General features: G+C 44.2%; 1 protein-coding gene and 1 non-coding gene across 3 annotated transcripts in view; both read right to left on the bottom strand.

Annotated features, from left to right (window-relative positions):
* KCNH1 (potassium voltage-gated channel subfamily H member 1) overlaps nt 1-16,343 on the bottom strand; it is a 441,293-nt gene that overhangs the window by 257,995 nt on the left and 166,955 nt on the right. For both annotated transcript variants that reach the window (NM_174372.2, XM_024976030.2), the window contains 1 exon segment: nt 1,200-1,629. In NM_174372.2, the coding sequence (NP_776797.1) occupies nt 1,200-1,629 (430 nt within the window).
* On the bottom strand, nt 3,602-3,673 carry TRNAR-GCG (transfer RNA arginine (anticodon GCG)). Its single transcript has one exon. It is a non-coding gene; the product is annotated as a tRNA-Arg (tRNA).

The following is a 16,343-nucleotide window of genomic DNA, read 5'->3' as shown; positions in this document are numbered from 1 at the left end:
GGAATGCAAACTAGTACAGCCACTATGGAGAACAGTGTGGAGATTCCTTAAAAAACTGGAAATAGAACTGCCTTATGATCCAGCAATCCCACTGCTGGGCATACACACTGAGGAAACCAGAAGGGAAAGAGACACGTGTACCCCAATGTTCATCACAGCACTGTTTATAATAGCCAGGACATGGAAGCAACCTAGATGTCCATCAGCAGATGAATGGATAAGAAAGCAGTGGTACATATACACAATGGAGTATTACTCAGCCATTAAAAAGAATACATTTGAATCAGTTTTAATGAGGTGGATGAAACTGGAGCCTATTATACAGAGTGAAGTGAGCCAGAAGGAAAAACACCAATACAGTATACTAACGCATATATATGGAATTTAGAAAGATGGTAACAATAACCTGGTGTACGAGATAGCAAAAGAGACACTGATGTATAGAACAGTCTTATGGACTCTGTGGGAGAAGGAGAGGGTGGGAAGATTTGGGAGAGTGACATTGAAACATGTAGAATATCATGTAAGAAACAAGTTGCCAGTCCAGGTTTGATGCGCGATACTGGATGCTTGGGGCTGGTGCACTGGGACGACCCAGAGGGATGGTATGGGGAGGGAGGAGGGAGGAGGGTTCAGGATGGGGAACACATGTATGCCTGTGGTGGATTCATTTTGATATTTGGCAAAACTAATACAATTATGTAAAGTTTAAAAATAAAATAAAATTTAAAAGAAAAAAAAAAGAGATCCTCATCAGAAAAAAAATAAATAAATAAATTGCCATGGAAAAATTTCCACAATTCACTGTCCTATGAACAAGAAGTATACCAAAATGTATAGCATGATCTCATTTTAACTATTAAAACGTGTTATCTGTGTGTTCAGATATGGACAGACAAAAATCTCTAAGGGAAACACCAAACGTTAACAGCAATTTTAAGAAACAGAATTATGTATGGTTAGTCATTAGTTTCTACTTTGTGCTCTTTTGTTATTTTCTGAATTTCTGTGCAGTAAATATATACTGTTTAAATTAATAGGAAAACTCTAAAGCTAGTCTTTAAAAACAAAAACCCTCCCTTATTTTAAGCCGTAACACCCCAATCCTATGACACTGTAGCCACTGCCCTATTTCCGGCTAACCGAAAGGATGGACAAACTTAATGCCCCACCCCTTGCCCAGTCACTGTGATACTTACAGCCAATCATCATGATGGCCACGGCAAAGATCTTCTCAATGTCTGTGGACGGGGCAATGTTCCCAAAGCCCACGCTGGTGAGGCTGGTCATGGTGAAATACAACGAGGAGATGTAGACGGAATTCTTGCTGGGACCCCCTTCCCACTTCCCTGAGCCAGACCCGTTAAACTGGTAAGGGGTGCCAATGTCCATGGCCAGCTGGTAGAGCCAGCTGTTGTTGCGGATGGTCTTGGTGTCCTCGTCGAAGATCTCATAGTCCCCGATGCTGTACCAAATGCAGGCCATCCAGTGAGCGGCCAGCCCGAACACACACACCAGCAGCACCAGCACGGCAGCTCCATACTCGATGTAGTGGTCCAGCTTCCGGGCCACCCGTCCCAGGCGGAGCAGCCGGACGACTTTCAGAGAGCTGAACAGGCTGCTGATGCCCTGGGAGGAAAGGGGCACAGGGTCAGGGCCGAGAACAGAGAGAGCACCAACTCCGTCCCGCCACCTCCCAAGAGGCTCCCTTCAGCACGCGTATCCCATGAGACGCTAGAGTATGCAACCCTTAAAACATTGCTTCAAAATAAGTCATGACATAGAGAAATGCCCATATATACTTTTATGCTTAGATACAATAAGAATTTTATTCCAACATATACAGAAGGGAGATTTCCATTAGCTTTTCCCTACATCCTTTAAAAAGCAAATAAAAAGCTAAAATAAAAATAAGACAAATAAAAGTTGAATTTCATTCTCATTATATTATATATATGTATACAAATACAAATATGAGCATTTTTCCATACTATTCATTTTAAAACAATATTAAGGGTTGTATAATATTTCATATTAAGTAATATGAAATATTTTTAGAGTTGCATATTTATTTCATATTGAAAAATGGTCAGGAAACACACATGGAAAGACATAGAAAACATTAACAGGGGTAATTGCTACACTGTCAAATTATAGAATTACAGGCAATTTTTATTATATTTCGTATATATTTTTGTTACATTTGCATATATTTACTTCTGCAATTAAAAATTGTTACCTTTACTATTACAAAAATACATATTTAAAGAACAAATAATTTTTTAAGGTAAAAATAAAGGAACAACTGAAAAGAATAAAGAACTGAGATTCTGTTTTCCCAGGAAAGTTACAAACTCTTGGAAGGTTACAACACTTCAGTCAGGTCAGGGATACAGCCAGACAAAATGTACTTAATCTCAATCAATCAAGGAATCTCAAAACCAGAAGGAGCCCTCTGATTTCACCTGCTTTAAGTCTCCTCCTTCAAATCCCACTGGGACAGGGTATTCTCCAGACAGTTCTCTAGGGAACAGCACTGTGGTAGGGCAGGAACACCAGTGTAGAAATCTTTAAAATGGGGTCTACCCCTCAGGTGGGTCACTAACTTGCTGTGTAAATTGGACCATGCAGTTACCTCTCAGTTCACCAGTCTAGACGATGCGGGAGGTGGACGGGAAGAGCTCTACAACTCCTGCATAGGCCAACTTACTCTTCCTTATCTCCTAAGGGAGCTGAAATATATCACGGAAGCTATACCATTCAAATCTCAAACTCACATTCCAAAACGATTCCAAGGTGCACGGAAAGGAGATTTCCATTAAAATCTCCCAAATTCTATTAAAAAGCAAATAAACATCATAAAGACATTTCTTTGAATGAAGACTTTGGTCTCCCTTACACAGCAAAAACCTAACAGCAGAATGATGCCCTTCGCCAGGCAGAGTGAAGGACTTGCCACTCCTCTAAGCTCTGGACAGGTTCCAGCTCACTGTTTCCTCTTTGGTCCTCCATACCATTAATGACAACACTCAAGGGTCAGGTTATGTCACAGACAGAAGGAAAAAATGTAGAAGTTTCCTGGTGAGTCTGTGTCACCTCCTCCTGGACACACAGCTAATCACATTTCCCAGCCTCTTTCTATCTGGGTAGGTCTCTGGAACCAGGTCCAGCCAATGGAATTCGAGGTGGATGAAGTGTCACTTCCAAGCCAAGGAGATAAATGTAAGAATACTTTCTCTACAAGTTCTCTCTTCCCCAGGGCATGCCTTCTTTGAGGTCAGGTACTCAACATTCAAAAATCTAAGATATCTGGTATCTGGTCCTATCACTTCATGACAAACAGGTAAAAAGTGGAAACAGTGACAGATTTTATTTTCTTAGGCTCTAAAATTGCTGTGGATGGTGACTGCAGCCATGAAATTAAAAGATGCTTGCTCCTTGGAAGAAAAGCTATGATAAACCTAGAAAGTGAAAGTGAAGTCGCTCAGTCGTGTCTGACTGTTTGCGACTCCGTGGACTGTAGCCTACCAGGCTCCTCCATCCATTGGATTCTCCAGGCAAGAATACTGGAGTGGGCTGCCATTTCCTTCTCCAGGGGATCTTCCCGACCCAGGGATTGAACCTGGGTCTCCTGCATCGCAGGCAGACGCTTTAACCTCTGAGCCACCAGGGAAGCCCATGATAAACCTAGACAGTGTATTAAAAAGCAGTGACATCACTTTGCTGACAAATGTCTATCTAGTCAAAGCTATGGTTTTTCCAGTGGTCATGTACGAATGTGAGAGTTGGATCATTAAGTAGACTGAGTGTCAAAGAATTGATGCTTTCAAATTGTGGTGCTGGAGAAGAGTCTTGAGAGTCCCCTGGACTGCAAGGAGACCAAAGAAGTCAATCCTAAAGGAAATCAATCCTGAATATTCATTGGAAGGACTGATGCTGAAGTTCCAATACTTCAGCTACCTGATGCAAGGAGCCAATTCATTGGAAAAGACCCTAATGCTGGGAAAGATTGAGGGCTGGAGGAGAAGGGGGTGAGAGAGGATGAGATGGCTGGATGGCATCACAGACACAGTGGACATGAGTCTGAGCAAACTCCAGGAGATAGTGAAGGACAGGGAAGCCTGCTGCAGTTCATGGGGTCGCAAAGAGCTGGACACAACTTAGCAACTGAACAAAAACTGAAGATGATAGACATACAGCATGGAGGGGGCCTGAGTCCCTTGGAGGTTATGTGGAATATAGCATCCCCCAAATCAGCTTGAATCCTATTGTGATGTCAATGAAAAAAGGAACCTCTTATATAAGCCACTGAAACTCTGGGGGTATTTGTGACAGCAGCTATCATTAGCCTTCTCTGGCAAATGAACACACAAACCATATGGAGCATAGCCTTGGCAATAAAAACCAAACAGGTTACCACACAAATTATTTCACTGAAGTATGGGTGGAAAAAAAGTGAAACTGAAAGTTTTAGTCGCTTGGTTGTGTCCAACTCTATAACACCATGGACTGTAGCCTGACCAGGCTCCTCTGTCCATAGGAGAGGAGGAGTGGGTAGCCATTCCCTTCTCCAGGGAATCTTCCCGACCTAGGGATTATTCTTTACCACTAGCACCACCTGGGAAGCCCTTAAAAAAAAAAAAAAAGTTTTGTAACCATGAAATTCCCAACAGAAATAATCATTTCTGGCCCAGCATACACCTGCCAATACATAATAATGTATCTTACTAGGCAAAAGGGACTACAGAGCCAGGCGGTTCATCCAAACTGCTGACTTTGACAGCTTAGCTTTGCCATGTCCAGTATTCATCCCCTGGATCCCCTTTCCCTCCATGTGCTTTTCTCAAAAATCTTTCATGAAAAATGGTTGAGAAAACCCTCATATTAAGGTGCAATAGACTGATATCCTCTCCCCCTAGGGTATTTGCATTTTAACAGAGGGAAACCAGCTTCCAATCGTGGAATTAAAAGTACCCACAGCCTGGATGAAGGAGATATTTTGGGAGGCAAAGAAGCCTTTTTGATGACTCAGAAATCAAACACATGTAAGCAGCCACCTACTCGCCACCTCCTCATAAGGAGGTTCCTGAAATCATCTTTCAAAGCAGCTCTACTCTGAAGCAGAACTCATTACCCTGGGCAAAATTGCCTTGTCATTTTTCCCTTACATTCAACCCAAAGCAACATTTATGGGGAACTGACTCTGTACTCCTTGTGCTAATGCTACAGGGAAGAGAGGAAAATGGTGCTTTGTCTTCTTGCTCACTATTGGGTCTACAGTGGCTGGCATGTGGAGGATGCTCGAGAGAAAGAAAGGGAAGAGGAAGCAAAAACCTGATTACTAATGAGAGGCAAAATAGTTAGTGAAGAGATATTTCTACTTAATAGTCCCAGAACTTGGAGCTGAGCAGCAGCACAGAAGTCGTCTCAGCACCTCTGAGTCCAGCAGTGTCCTCGAGCTCCCTTAGGAATGGTCCTTCAGCCTGTCCTTGAACCCTCCTCTGAACCACTGCCTCTTGAAGATCTAATTCTGTGGCAGGCATTCATGGAGATGAACTACCAGGCTCCCACCACTTTTCATACTTTCTGTGTGCTCCACCTGCACTTCCTCCTTCTGCTCCACTCCATCCCTCCCCAGTGGCCACCACGTCACATGCAAGCCCTACCCACAGGCCATGCTATCCTCTGGCCGTAAGCTCCAGGCAGCACGAGCATCCACACATTGGACACACGCTTGCATCTCTGAACCTGCTCAGACAGGTCTCTCAGCTCAGAAGGCCCAGTTTCCCAATTTCTGCCAGCTGGTACACTAGTTACCCTTCAGGTCTGCCACGATCCCCACCCTACAGCCTTCTCAGAGCCCCTGGAAGTCACAACCAGCCAGTCACCCTTCGGTGTGTTCACAGTATTCTGTATCCATCACTTTGCATTAAAGTTTCCTACAGCCAGTTCCCTTCCCCAGCTACGTTGGGAACTACATCTTCCTGAAGATAGAGGCCACTTGTTACTCATTTTCGAAACTTCTTACATTGGGTTCAATAATGTTCCTCCCTAAATTCAAGTCTTTCCCAGAATCCTCAGAATGTAACCTTACGTGGAAATAGGGCTACCCTTGCAGGTACAGTTAGCTAAAATGAGGTCATATTGGAAAATGGCAAACCCTGAATCCAGTATGACTAGTGTCCTCATCAGACACAGAGAGACACACGTGACTACGAATGCAGAGATTGGAGTAATAGGTCTTCAAGCCAAGGGATGTCAAGGATGACTGGCAACACCAGAAATGAAGAGAAGGGCATGAAAGAGATTCTTTTCTAGAGCCTCAAAAAGAGCATGGCTCTGCTGACACCTTGATTTTAGATTTCTAGCCTTCAGAACTGAGAGAGAATGAATTTCTGCTGTATTGAGTCACCCAGTTCTTGGTAATTTGTCACAGCAGCCCTAGAAAACTAATGTATCTATACAAGCTTTAAAGCCAGCACCTTCTCAGAGAGGGTCTCAAATATTGTCTAAACTGAATTGAAGAGTTTGGCTTATGAGAGAATTTCTTATTTTCAGGAGCCTCTGGAACTATATAAAGCAAGCCTTTCCTCATTGTGTTATCTGTGTGCGCACGGATGCCCAGTTACCCAGTTTTGCATTAGTTCCCTACTGCCCTAACAGCTGGAACTGTAGCTGTTTAAAAGCATTTCAAGCTACTAATTTTTCTTTTTTCTTATTTGCCCGAAGCTTAGTGGGTTAGCTAGAGAGAATATTCCAAACTTAAAAACAAAAAACATTAGTATGCGAAAAACACGACAGCACCATTTGGGATCGAGTCACACCTCCCCAGGGACTTCTCCCCCCGCGCCCCGCCTGCCCCAGGGACTCACATTCCAAATAGTTCCAGAGAGTTCATCAAAATTTTAAGGTTGTGAAGACCCAAGAATTTCAGGTTGAATCCACATGGCCAAAGGCCACTGAGAAAGAACCTAGGCTGGTAAGCCTCATCACTGAAGGCCAACACATGTGACTGGACGGAAGGCTTATGAAATCTCAGGAACCTCAGCTGTAGTAATTTTGGTGCAACTCAGATTGAAGCAGACATTTGGCAATTATCAGGTTCACTTGTGCATGAGCAAGCTTTGCCTATTTGCCAGGACTAAAGAAACCATTCTGCTAATTCCAGCTCCACTTTGCTTCCTCAGCTAGCCAAATTCACCAGTTTTTGGTTCTTTCATCTTTTTTTTTTCTCTGTCATACACACAAAAAGTAACACTCTCACAGACTGATGACATTGTGTTACTAAAAAGAACAACTCTGTCTCACATTCTTGAAAAGTTTCCCCAGGCTTCCAAGTCTATGTGGTGAGCAAATTCCAGAGCAAATTCTGCAGTTACACTTTTTTTTTTTTTTAATTGTTTTCAACCCCACATTACCCATCATTACTCTTGTCCCGCACCTTCCTCCAGCTAAAGGTCTCATTCACATGCTTCCTCTGAGTCATCCGGGAACCTGTCATCATGCGTAGAAAATTCCCAGCCTCAGCATCTTCATGGACTGTTCCCACCACCTTCCTCCTTTAGTTGAAACTGGCTCTTACAAGCACCTTCCTTTTTCCCATCCTGGAGTTTGGAGTAGGGAGTTTCAAACTCCACATTTCATCTTCCAAATAAGAGTTGTTTGACACTCAAAAAAATAGAAAAAGAAGCCCCCCTTCTTTAAGATTCATGTACCAAAAAACAAACAAACAAAAAAACACTTAATAAAGATGCCCTGAAACCACCACACCTCCATAAAAAAAAATGCATGCCCTTCAGCAATACCATTACCGTTATCTGATTACTGATAGGTAACATCTATCGAATGCTTACAAATATGCCAGAACTTGGGCTTAGTCTTTCATTTACTCTCCCATTTATCAAAGTCTCAGTCGCTCCTTTTCATTACCTGGTCACAGCCCACCTCCTGCTATCAGCAAGGGAAACTTAATGTTCAAGGGGGGAAAAATCATTCAACAGTCCAGCCTCTCTATTCCAGTGACTCTCACTTCCTCTCCATATCCCGCGCCTGGTTATCACTGGGAACTGCTTCATCTCTGAAAGCTTACACACCAGCATTCGACACAAGGACTACATATATTTCCATTCCTCCCATCCTTTCCTTTATCCCATCCAGCCTGCTCTTAGGCTTTTCTTTGATATCTCTATCCCCATCTTCTTTTCCCCCAACCATCAACTCTCCAGATTTTATTTCCTTTCCCATTTCACTAGACCCTGTGACATCATTTCACGTACCCCCTCCCACAACCCTCACCATCTCTCTCTCCCCTTGCCTTCCTATCACACTTGCCCTACGAAATGCAGCACCATATAGATTCAACAGCAGACACTGGGCTACTATCTCCATTCTCAGCTGGGACCTGTCCTTTTCCTCTTCCTCTAACAACACTCTCGTTCCCATCAACAGCTATTCCAAATCTTCACTACCCTTTTCAAGATCCCACCTAACCCGTGCCTTCTTATTCTCAGCCAACATCACCTCCCCATTTACAGACAGAGCAGGGGTCGTAAGTATCAATTCTCATCCACATTCCACCTTCACAAACATGAGCATATGCAGTAGCACCATCCTTCCACACTGAATCAAAAGTCACTCCTCACCTATTCAGGAACCCCACCGCATCAACTACTTATCCTTCTCTCTATTCCCTTTCTTCATCTTCAAAACTCCCTTTCATAGACTCATTTCTGTTAAAAAAAAATCATACTAGTGTTTCAAGTGCTATACACTTCTCCACTCTTTCTCTCCTGAAACCATAATCAACACACAATGGCTCAGATTCCTCATTTCCTAGTAATTTCTCAACCCACTGTACTCAAAAGTCCACTCACTCTACCCAGAAACTGTCTCAACAGTCACCAATCACCTTCTAATTGTCATACCTTCAGCGTTTGTCACCTGTAATGGGCATGTGACATTCTTCATGGCCACACAGGGTCCACACTGTCTTCCTATGTTTAGGGAATCACGACCTTACCAAGTAGACCTAGAAGCTGACAACACCATAAACCTTCCTTCTGCAGCTTCTTCTGCAGCTAATTTGTGAGCACATGACCGAGAACCTGCCCATCAGAGACACCCATCCCAGTCACTGGATGGCATCCCATGGAGGAACTGTGCAGGGCCCCTTTTGCAAGAGTGTGGCAGAATCACCCAGGTCCCAGAGGCAGCAGAAACAGTTCTGGAATTGATACCCATGGTCCACTGATGGCCAGGTCAACACTGCATGTTTTGAACCCACATCCAATAGCAACAGCAGCGATACTCTCACAGAACCAGCTCTGCCACATGACTTGAGGCAGCAAAGCCACCAAGTGTCCTCCTAGTTGTCCCCAAACTCTGAGTACACAACATCCTTGAACCCTCACTCCTACCACAATATGAGATGGACTCCCCTCTCTCGGTTCTCTCAATACCTCTCTTTCTAATGATTAACAGAGGCACTGCTCTTGGTCTTCTTCTCTTCCCAATATACTCCTTTCTCTGGGTCCATCAGTGTAGCTTTAACCACTATTTATATACTACTGCTGCTGCTAAGTCGCTCCAGTCGCGTCCGACTCTGCGTGACCCCATGAACGGCAGCACCAGGCTCCCCTGTCCCTGGGATTCTCCAGGCAAGAATAACATGCTGTAAATCCATCTTTCCAAACCAGACATTTCTCCTGACCCTAAGATCCTCTATGGGCATGTCACTGGGATATCCCACCGCTTCCTCAGCCTGCCACGTCTAACCCTCAGCCCAGCTCCTATTTCCCAACTTGGAGAATGTGCCTAACGTACAGTCTCCCAAGTGAAAAACTAAACATCATCATCTTTGCTGCCTATGCAAACTTTTCTTAACTGGAACATTCTCTTTAGAAGGGTGATGTTAAGGTGTATCAGTATTCCAAGCATAATTTACTGCCACTTGGATAATAGAAAAATATTTTCTTGTCTATTCATATAGCATCAATAAGATACTGGAATGAACATAGGTACTAGAATATACATAAGATATTAGAAACATGGATGATCCCAAGAAGGGAGATTCTTCATTGTAATATCCTTTTGAATGCTATTCCATATGAATTTTTGTTTACCATAAATTTTTAAAGATTAAATAAAAATTAAAATTTAAAATATGACCCAACACTGCTTAGACCCATTCAATGGCTTTCACCGCCTTTTGAATAAAATTCCATTAGTTTAGCAAACAAAGGCCTTCGTAAAAATGTCATCTCGGACAGCTTCATCACTCACTGCTTCCCTCCCAGGCACCCTCTGCTTTCATCATATCAGATTATTTGTGGTTCCACAATCACTCTATCCCCTCACATCTTCACACATGCCATTCCTTCTGCCTCAAGCACTGTTCTCCTGCTTGTCTGCCTGGCAGATCCCTACCCATCCTTGAGGACACTTCTCAACACCCATGTGGCAGGATGAGTCACATATTACTAAAATTCTGACTTATCAAGTGTAAAAGTAGTTTATCTTTTAAAATAATTAGAGTTCAAATCTATCCCAATAACATCACTGTCATCTGAATTCCAATTTTCTTTCTTGACCTGTGGGAAAAAGAATATAGACATGGCAACAACCTAGAAACTATGGATCTGAAGTCAACACAGGAGCCTAATCCACTCATTATGTACATTTTCTGTGTCTACTGGTGATTTTCTGTGTCCACTTGACTGGGACACAGGGTGCCCCGATATTTGGTTAAACATTATTCTGGGTGTGTCTGTGAGGGTGTTTCTGGAGTGAGATTAACATTTGAATCAACAGATTGAGTAGAGCAGATCACCCTCCCTAGTGTGGGTAGGCCTCACCCAGTCCACTGAAGGCCTGAATTGAATAGAACGTTGGATAAGGGCGAATTCGTGCTGACTGCTTTCAAGCTGCGACACCAGTCTTCCGCACTCAGACTGGAACGTAACCACTGCCTCTCCTGGGTCTCCATCTTGCTGAGGGTGGATGTGGGGCTTCTCAGCCTCCATAATTACCACAATGCTAATTATATAGATAATATTTATTTATAACATATATAAACCCTACTGATTCTGCTTCTCTGTAGGACCTTGACCCATACAGGGTCTTAACAGGAGAAAGGTTGAGAACTGCCCATCTAAGACATAACACAAATCCATCTCTCCCCTGATGCCTTTCCTAATACCCATAGGCAGAGCTCAACATGCCCTGCACTAGACTCCCATGACTGTTCCTTGATTCACTCTTCCAATAAATACTTACTGAGCATCTACCATAAAGCAAACATGGTTTTAAACACTGATAATAGATCACAGATGGTCCAGACCAACATCTTTACCCCTGTGGAACTGAGATAATAAGCAAAAAGAAACGGTACATTACATGACAGTAAGATGAAAACTTAAGCAGGAAGTAACTAAGGAGTGCAAGGAAGTGGGGGTGGCAGAGTGTTAAATAGGACCGTGGAGGAAAACTTCACTGAAATCTTGGCCTTTAAGTAATGATCAGTGGAGGCGAGAATGTGAACCACCAGGGCATCTAAGAGAAACGCGCTCCAGACAGGCATCTGTTCAGTTCAGTTCAGTTGCTAGGTCGTGTCCGACTCTTTGCGACCCCATGAATCGCAGCACGCCAGGCCTCCCTGTCCATCACCAACTCCCAGAGTTCACTCAGACTCATGTCCATTGGGTTGGTGATGCCATCCAGCCATCTCATCCTCTGTCATCCCCTTCTCCTCCTGCCCCCAATCCCTCCCAGAGGGTCAGCAAGTACCAAAAATCCCGGGTATGAAGGTCACATGGTCTTTATATTAGGCTGTCAGGCCTTTGGGATCAAGAAGCACACCTTCCATGGAAGTAATAGTTAATTATTTTAATAAAAATAGCAATTTTATTGAGTACTTACTAAATGCCAGGCACAATAAAGACTTTACAAGCATTATCGCACTTAATCCTCATCGAGAGGTAGGTATATTATACACCCAGTTTACAGATGAAGAAACATAGAATCATTTGTCTAGAATGACACAGAAAGTAGCAGAGCTAGAATCTGCACCCTGATCAACCAACTCCTAAGATTATGCTTTTATCCCTCTGCTTTACAGACTCCACCTTTAATTTCCCATTTTTAGAGTTCTGGTTCCTCACAGATGGTCGATAAATGTTTATCAGATGGAAACTCACAATGAGACTTACTTGAAGGAGGAGGCCTTCTTCAAGGATTTTTTACTTAAGGATTTTTTTTTAAGGATTTACTACTTTATTAACAGAGCTTGGTTTGTCTGTTGTCTTCAAAACAGAGATGACTTCAAGATAGTCCCACCACTCTGCAGATTCATTTCAACTGCATAATGGAATCAACTGGTTTCCCAGATCTCATCGGAAGTTACTCCCTGAAGCTTAAATGTAATTTGCTTCCCTTTCATTGCTTCAACATTTTACTTTCATCTCAGTTGACTCAGCAGGCACTTCCTGAAAACCTGGTATAGAAAGACACAGCCCAGAACGACCAGTGATACAAACCAGAGAAGGCACCATCACCTGCCCTCATGTTGTCCACATCAGACCACAGAGAAAAGCAGCCTGCATGACTGCAGTGCAGAAAACATAAGCTAGCTGCCCCTATGAAGACCGAGTAAGCACAAGTCTGGTGGCCACACATAAAGGGACTTTTTTCCTAGTTCACTTAACAGCTATGTTGACCATACTCAGGGGAAGGCTGTGGTTACCAAGTGTAGGGGAGCTTTTAGCCCGAAATGGGAGAGCTTGAAACCTTTCATTGGTTTAATCCAAGAATGCACCCAAAAGACACAGCTGCAGTCTCCTTAGAAAACAAAGGAAGTATAAAAATTCCACTTAAAACTATCCACTTTCCTTTTGTTTACAATTCAAACTCTAAAATAAACTGTGTATTTAATTGTGATATTATACCATCAGGCTCTTTTCCTCTCTAGAGGCTTTGAAAATTGAACTCTATCACTGGCCAAATAAAATCCAAAGGATATAGTGTACAGAATTTGGTTTTATCAAGCCATGTCTCTTTCTCAGAATAGTAATCTCAGGTTTTCCTCTACCAGGGAAGTGAAATGAACCCAAGTAGCCCAGATAGCCTAGACTGTACTTTCTGTCCTATGAAGCAGGCAAAAAGAATCATGTGTCTGCAACTCTGACACTGATGCAGAACTAGCCAAGCCTTCAATCTGCTTTAGGCTGATTTAAACTATCAGAGAGTTTAAGTCAAATCAATGGTGCAGGTGAAAATCCCAGTGGCTTACAGAAGGGTCATGTCTGTAGGAGTTTTCAGCACTGGGGCCTGAATAGGGCACCAGTTCACTTATCACTGCCTGGCCAGAGCTCTTAACGCGAAACAAGGCCGATACTGTGAAAGCATCACCTTAACTAGAAACACGTGAGGGCTCGGTTGGGGCCTCCCGACCACGGGTAACAACACTCTAATTCACGCAGAGGAGAGGTGCAGACAATTTCTTGAGGAGTCTAATTCGGCTTAAAAGACACCCTCCCTCCCCAAACATGACCCATGTCATTTTCATTCTCACTCCAAACCAAACTTCAGATAAGAAGGTGGAAGCCCCCAGAAGCTATGAAGTAGCCCCCAACTGCGTAGCCTCATGTCAAGCACTGGGAATGTGGGTACAGCCTGGAGAGACCTGCACCAGGGTGGCGAGGATAAAAGACTCATGTGGCTGGTCTGGAGGTGGGCAAGGTTCCCCAGGTTTGGGGGCTGGCAGAGAAAACTGCAGACCAGCAGCCCACACGCCCGGGCTGAATCTGTTAGAACTGGGGCAGAAGTCTTCCCAGCGCTCAGGATCGCGCTCACCTGCCCTGGGCAGCAAAAGCCCCAGGGTCAGAGCATCCTCTGAGGAGCTACATGAGCTGCTGGGCGCACTGCTGGAGGACCACAAGAGGAACTCAGAGCAGGGTCCCTGGGGTGGGCTACGAGGCGGGCTTAGCCTCAGGACACTTCTCAGTGTGACCAATACACGGACACAGAGAAAGGGACAGGGGAAACATGACCAATACACGGACACAGAGAAAGGGATGGGGGAAACAGACTCTAGGGAAGATAGTGTGGCCCTAACTTCAGGGATTCCTAGGTTGAAAGTAAGAATTCCCTTTTGGCTAGAAGGAGGGTCCGTGTTTCCCTTTCAATATTGTTCATGGTTTTAACTCTATCACAAATAGATTGAAAACCCTCAAGGGCTATTCCACCTTGCAGCCTCAGCAGTGAGTGGTGACAGGATCATTCTAGACTTTTCCATCCTGGGAAGCAACTGCCGTACACAGAGCTTCCCTCAACTACCTTCTGGCCCTCTGAGAGGAAGTCTCCGTAGGAATAATGTAAGGAAAAGTTATGGCTCCTTTAAGAGGCTTCTGGTAAATTCAGGGTTCCAAACTTTCTGGAAGCAGGTGGAGGTAAGTAATCAGCATTCTGTGTGGTTACACTAATCAGTAACTACAACTTTGGGGAATAACAGGCCATAGAGAAAAGAAATTGTCTTCTCATTACAGGAAAATAAAACTACGTAGAGGAGTCCCATGAACACCCAGAGCCACATGTAAGACTCGGGCTTGGACCCACGTCCTGCTTCTGGCACACTCCTAAATATGACCCGGGTGGTCTACCCAACCTCTCTGAGCTTCATTTATTCACCTGTAAAGCATAGGAAATGCATTTGGCACCCCACTCCAGTACTCTTGCCTGGAAAATCCCATGGACGGAGGAGCCTGGTAGGCTGCAGTCCATGGGGTCGCTAGGAGTCAGACACAACTGAGCGACTTCCCTTTCACTTTTCACTTTCATGCATTGGAGAAGGAAATGGCAACCCACTCCAGTGTTCTTGCCTGGAGAATCCCAGGGACAGGGGAGCCTGGTGGGCTGCCGTCTCTGGGGTCGCACAGAGTCGGACACAACTGAAGCGACGCAGCAGCAGCAATGCTCACAGAAAGTTTTAGTTGTTGGGACTTCCCTGGCAGTTCAGGGGTTAAAAACCCACGTGCCAATGTAGGGGAACCCATAGTATGACCCCTGGCCCCAAAACTAAGATCCTACATGTTGCAACACAGCTAACCCCACGTGCCACAACTACAGAGCCCACACCCCACAACAAGAGACACCACTGCAATGAAGCCCACACACCACAACTAACGGGTAGCCCTTGCTCGCCAAACTAGAGAAAGCCCACGGGCAGCAACGAAGACCCAACGCAGCCAAAAACAACAACAACAACAATTAGTTGTTGTTACTCAAGAAATGGTCACCTTGCTCTCCTTCAGCTGTAAAAATTCAGCCAAAAAAATACAAGAACCACAAAGGGGAGAAACTATTTGCCCTGGGCAAAAAGGAAAGGATATGGAAATGTCAGAAAGAAGTCACCACTAGATGGGAATTAATAAAGAGGGAAAGCAATACTCCCTCTCTGAAAAGTTGCAAACAAGCAGTCAAGTATATTAAACAGTCAAGGGTATAAGATTAAGGAAAGAGGCAGGGGGTCCCAGCCTTGTGCTTCTGGACTTGCAGAGCTACAGGGGTAAGTGAAAGTCAGCCTCACCTGATATTGGGCTGCAACCCAAAGGCTGGCAAGCCTTGTAACTGCCCAGCGTCAAGACCAAAGCAGCAGCCCAGAGACCGCAACAGAGACATCAGTGGATTATTGGACAAGGGGCTCTTACACAGCTGAAGCAAAAGGTCCTGGAGGGACACCCCACCACACACAGCAGGCAGTCTGCAGAACATGGTGGCACCTTAGGCTACCATTTACAGGGGGAAGTGACGTCAGGCTGGCTCATCAGTTACCAGGGAAACCATCTGGGGCTCGTCCCTCACAGCCCCTCAGGTTAATAACCATCACAAGGGCAAGTGTTTCCCTTTAATAAACTAGCAGGTGGAGCTGTTTGGGCCCAAGGATGAGAACAATCACTAGCTGGGCCAGGGGCAAGCACGTTTGTGTGAGTAGGGTACAGGTGAAGCGGGGACTGGTCAGGCAGGGGCTGTAAAAACAGCAAGAGAACAGCCATGTTGAGGTGCCTGGCCACACACCGGATAAGAATATGAAAGCCCAGGGATATCTGGAAAACTAATAGAATTGTCATTTACACCTAGGTATTTGTATTCTAAATGCTCTTTACAGATCTGGTACTGTGACTACAATGATTAGAAATCATTAAAATAACAAATATGCCACTTAGAAGTTTATTTTAATGAAAAAGTAGTGTATAGACCCCAATCTGCCAACCCCATCCTGCTAAGTCATAGCAAATAATAACCACAATAATTTATGAAGCATTTGCAGTATGCCAAGCAGTTCTAATTCT

Source organism: Bos taurus, chromosome 16, assembly GCF_002263795.3.
Source record: "Bos taurus isolate L1 Dominette 01449 registration number 42190680 breed Hereford chromosome 16, ARS-UCD2.0, whole genome shotgun sequence".
Taxonomy (NCBI): domain Eukaryota; kingdom Metazoa; phylum Chordata; class Mammalia; order Artiodactyla; family Bovidae; genus Bos; species Bos taurus.
Note: the sequence above shows the minus strand (reverse complement) of the source record. Positions and strands in the feature narration are given on the sequence as shown.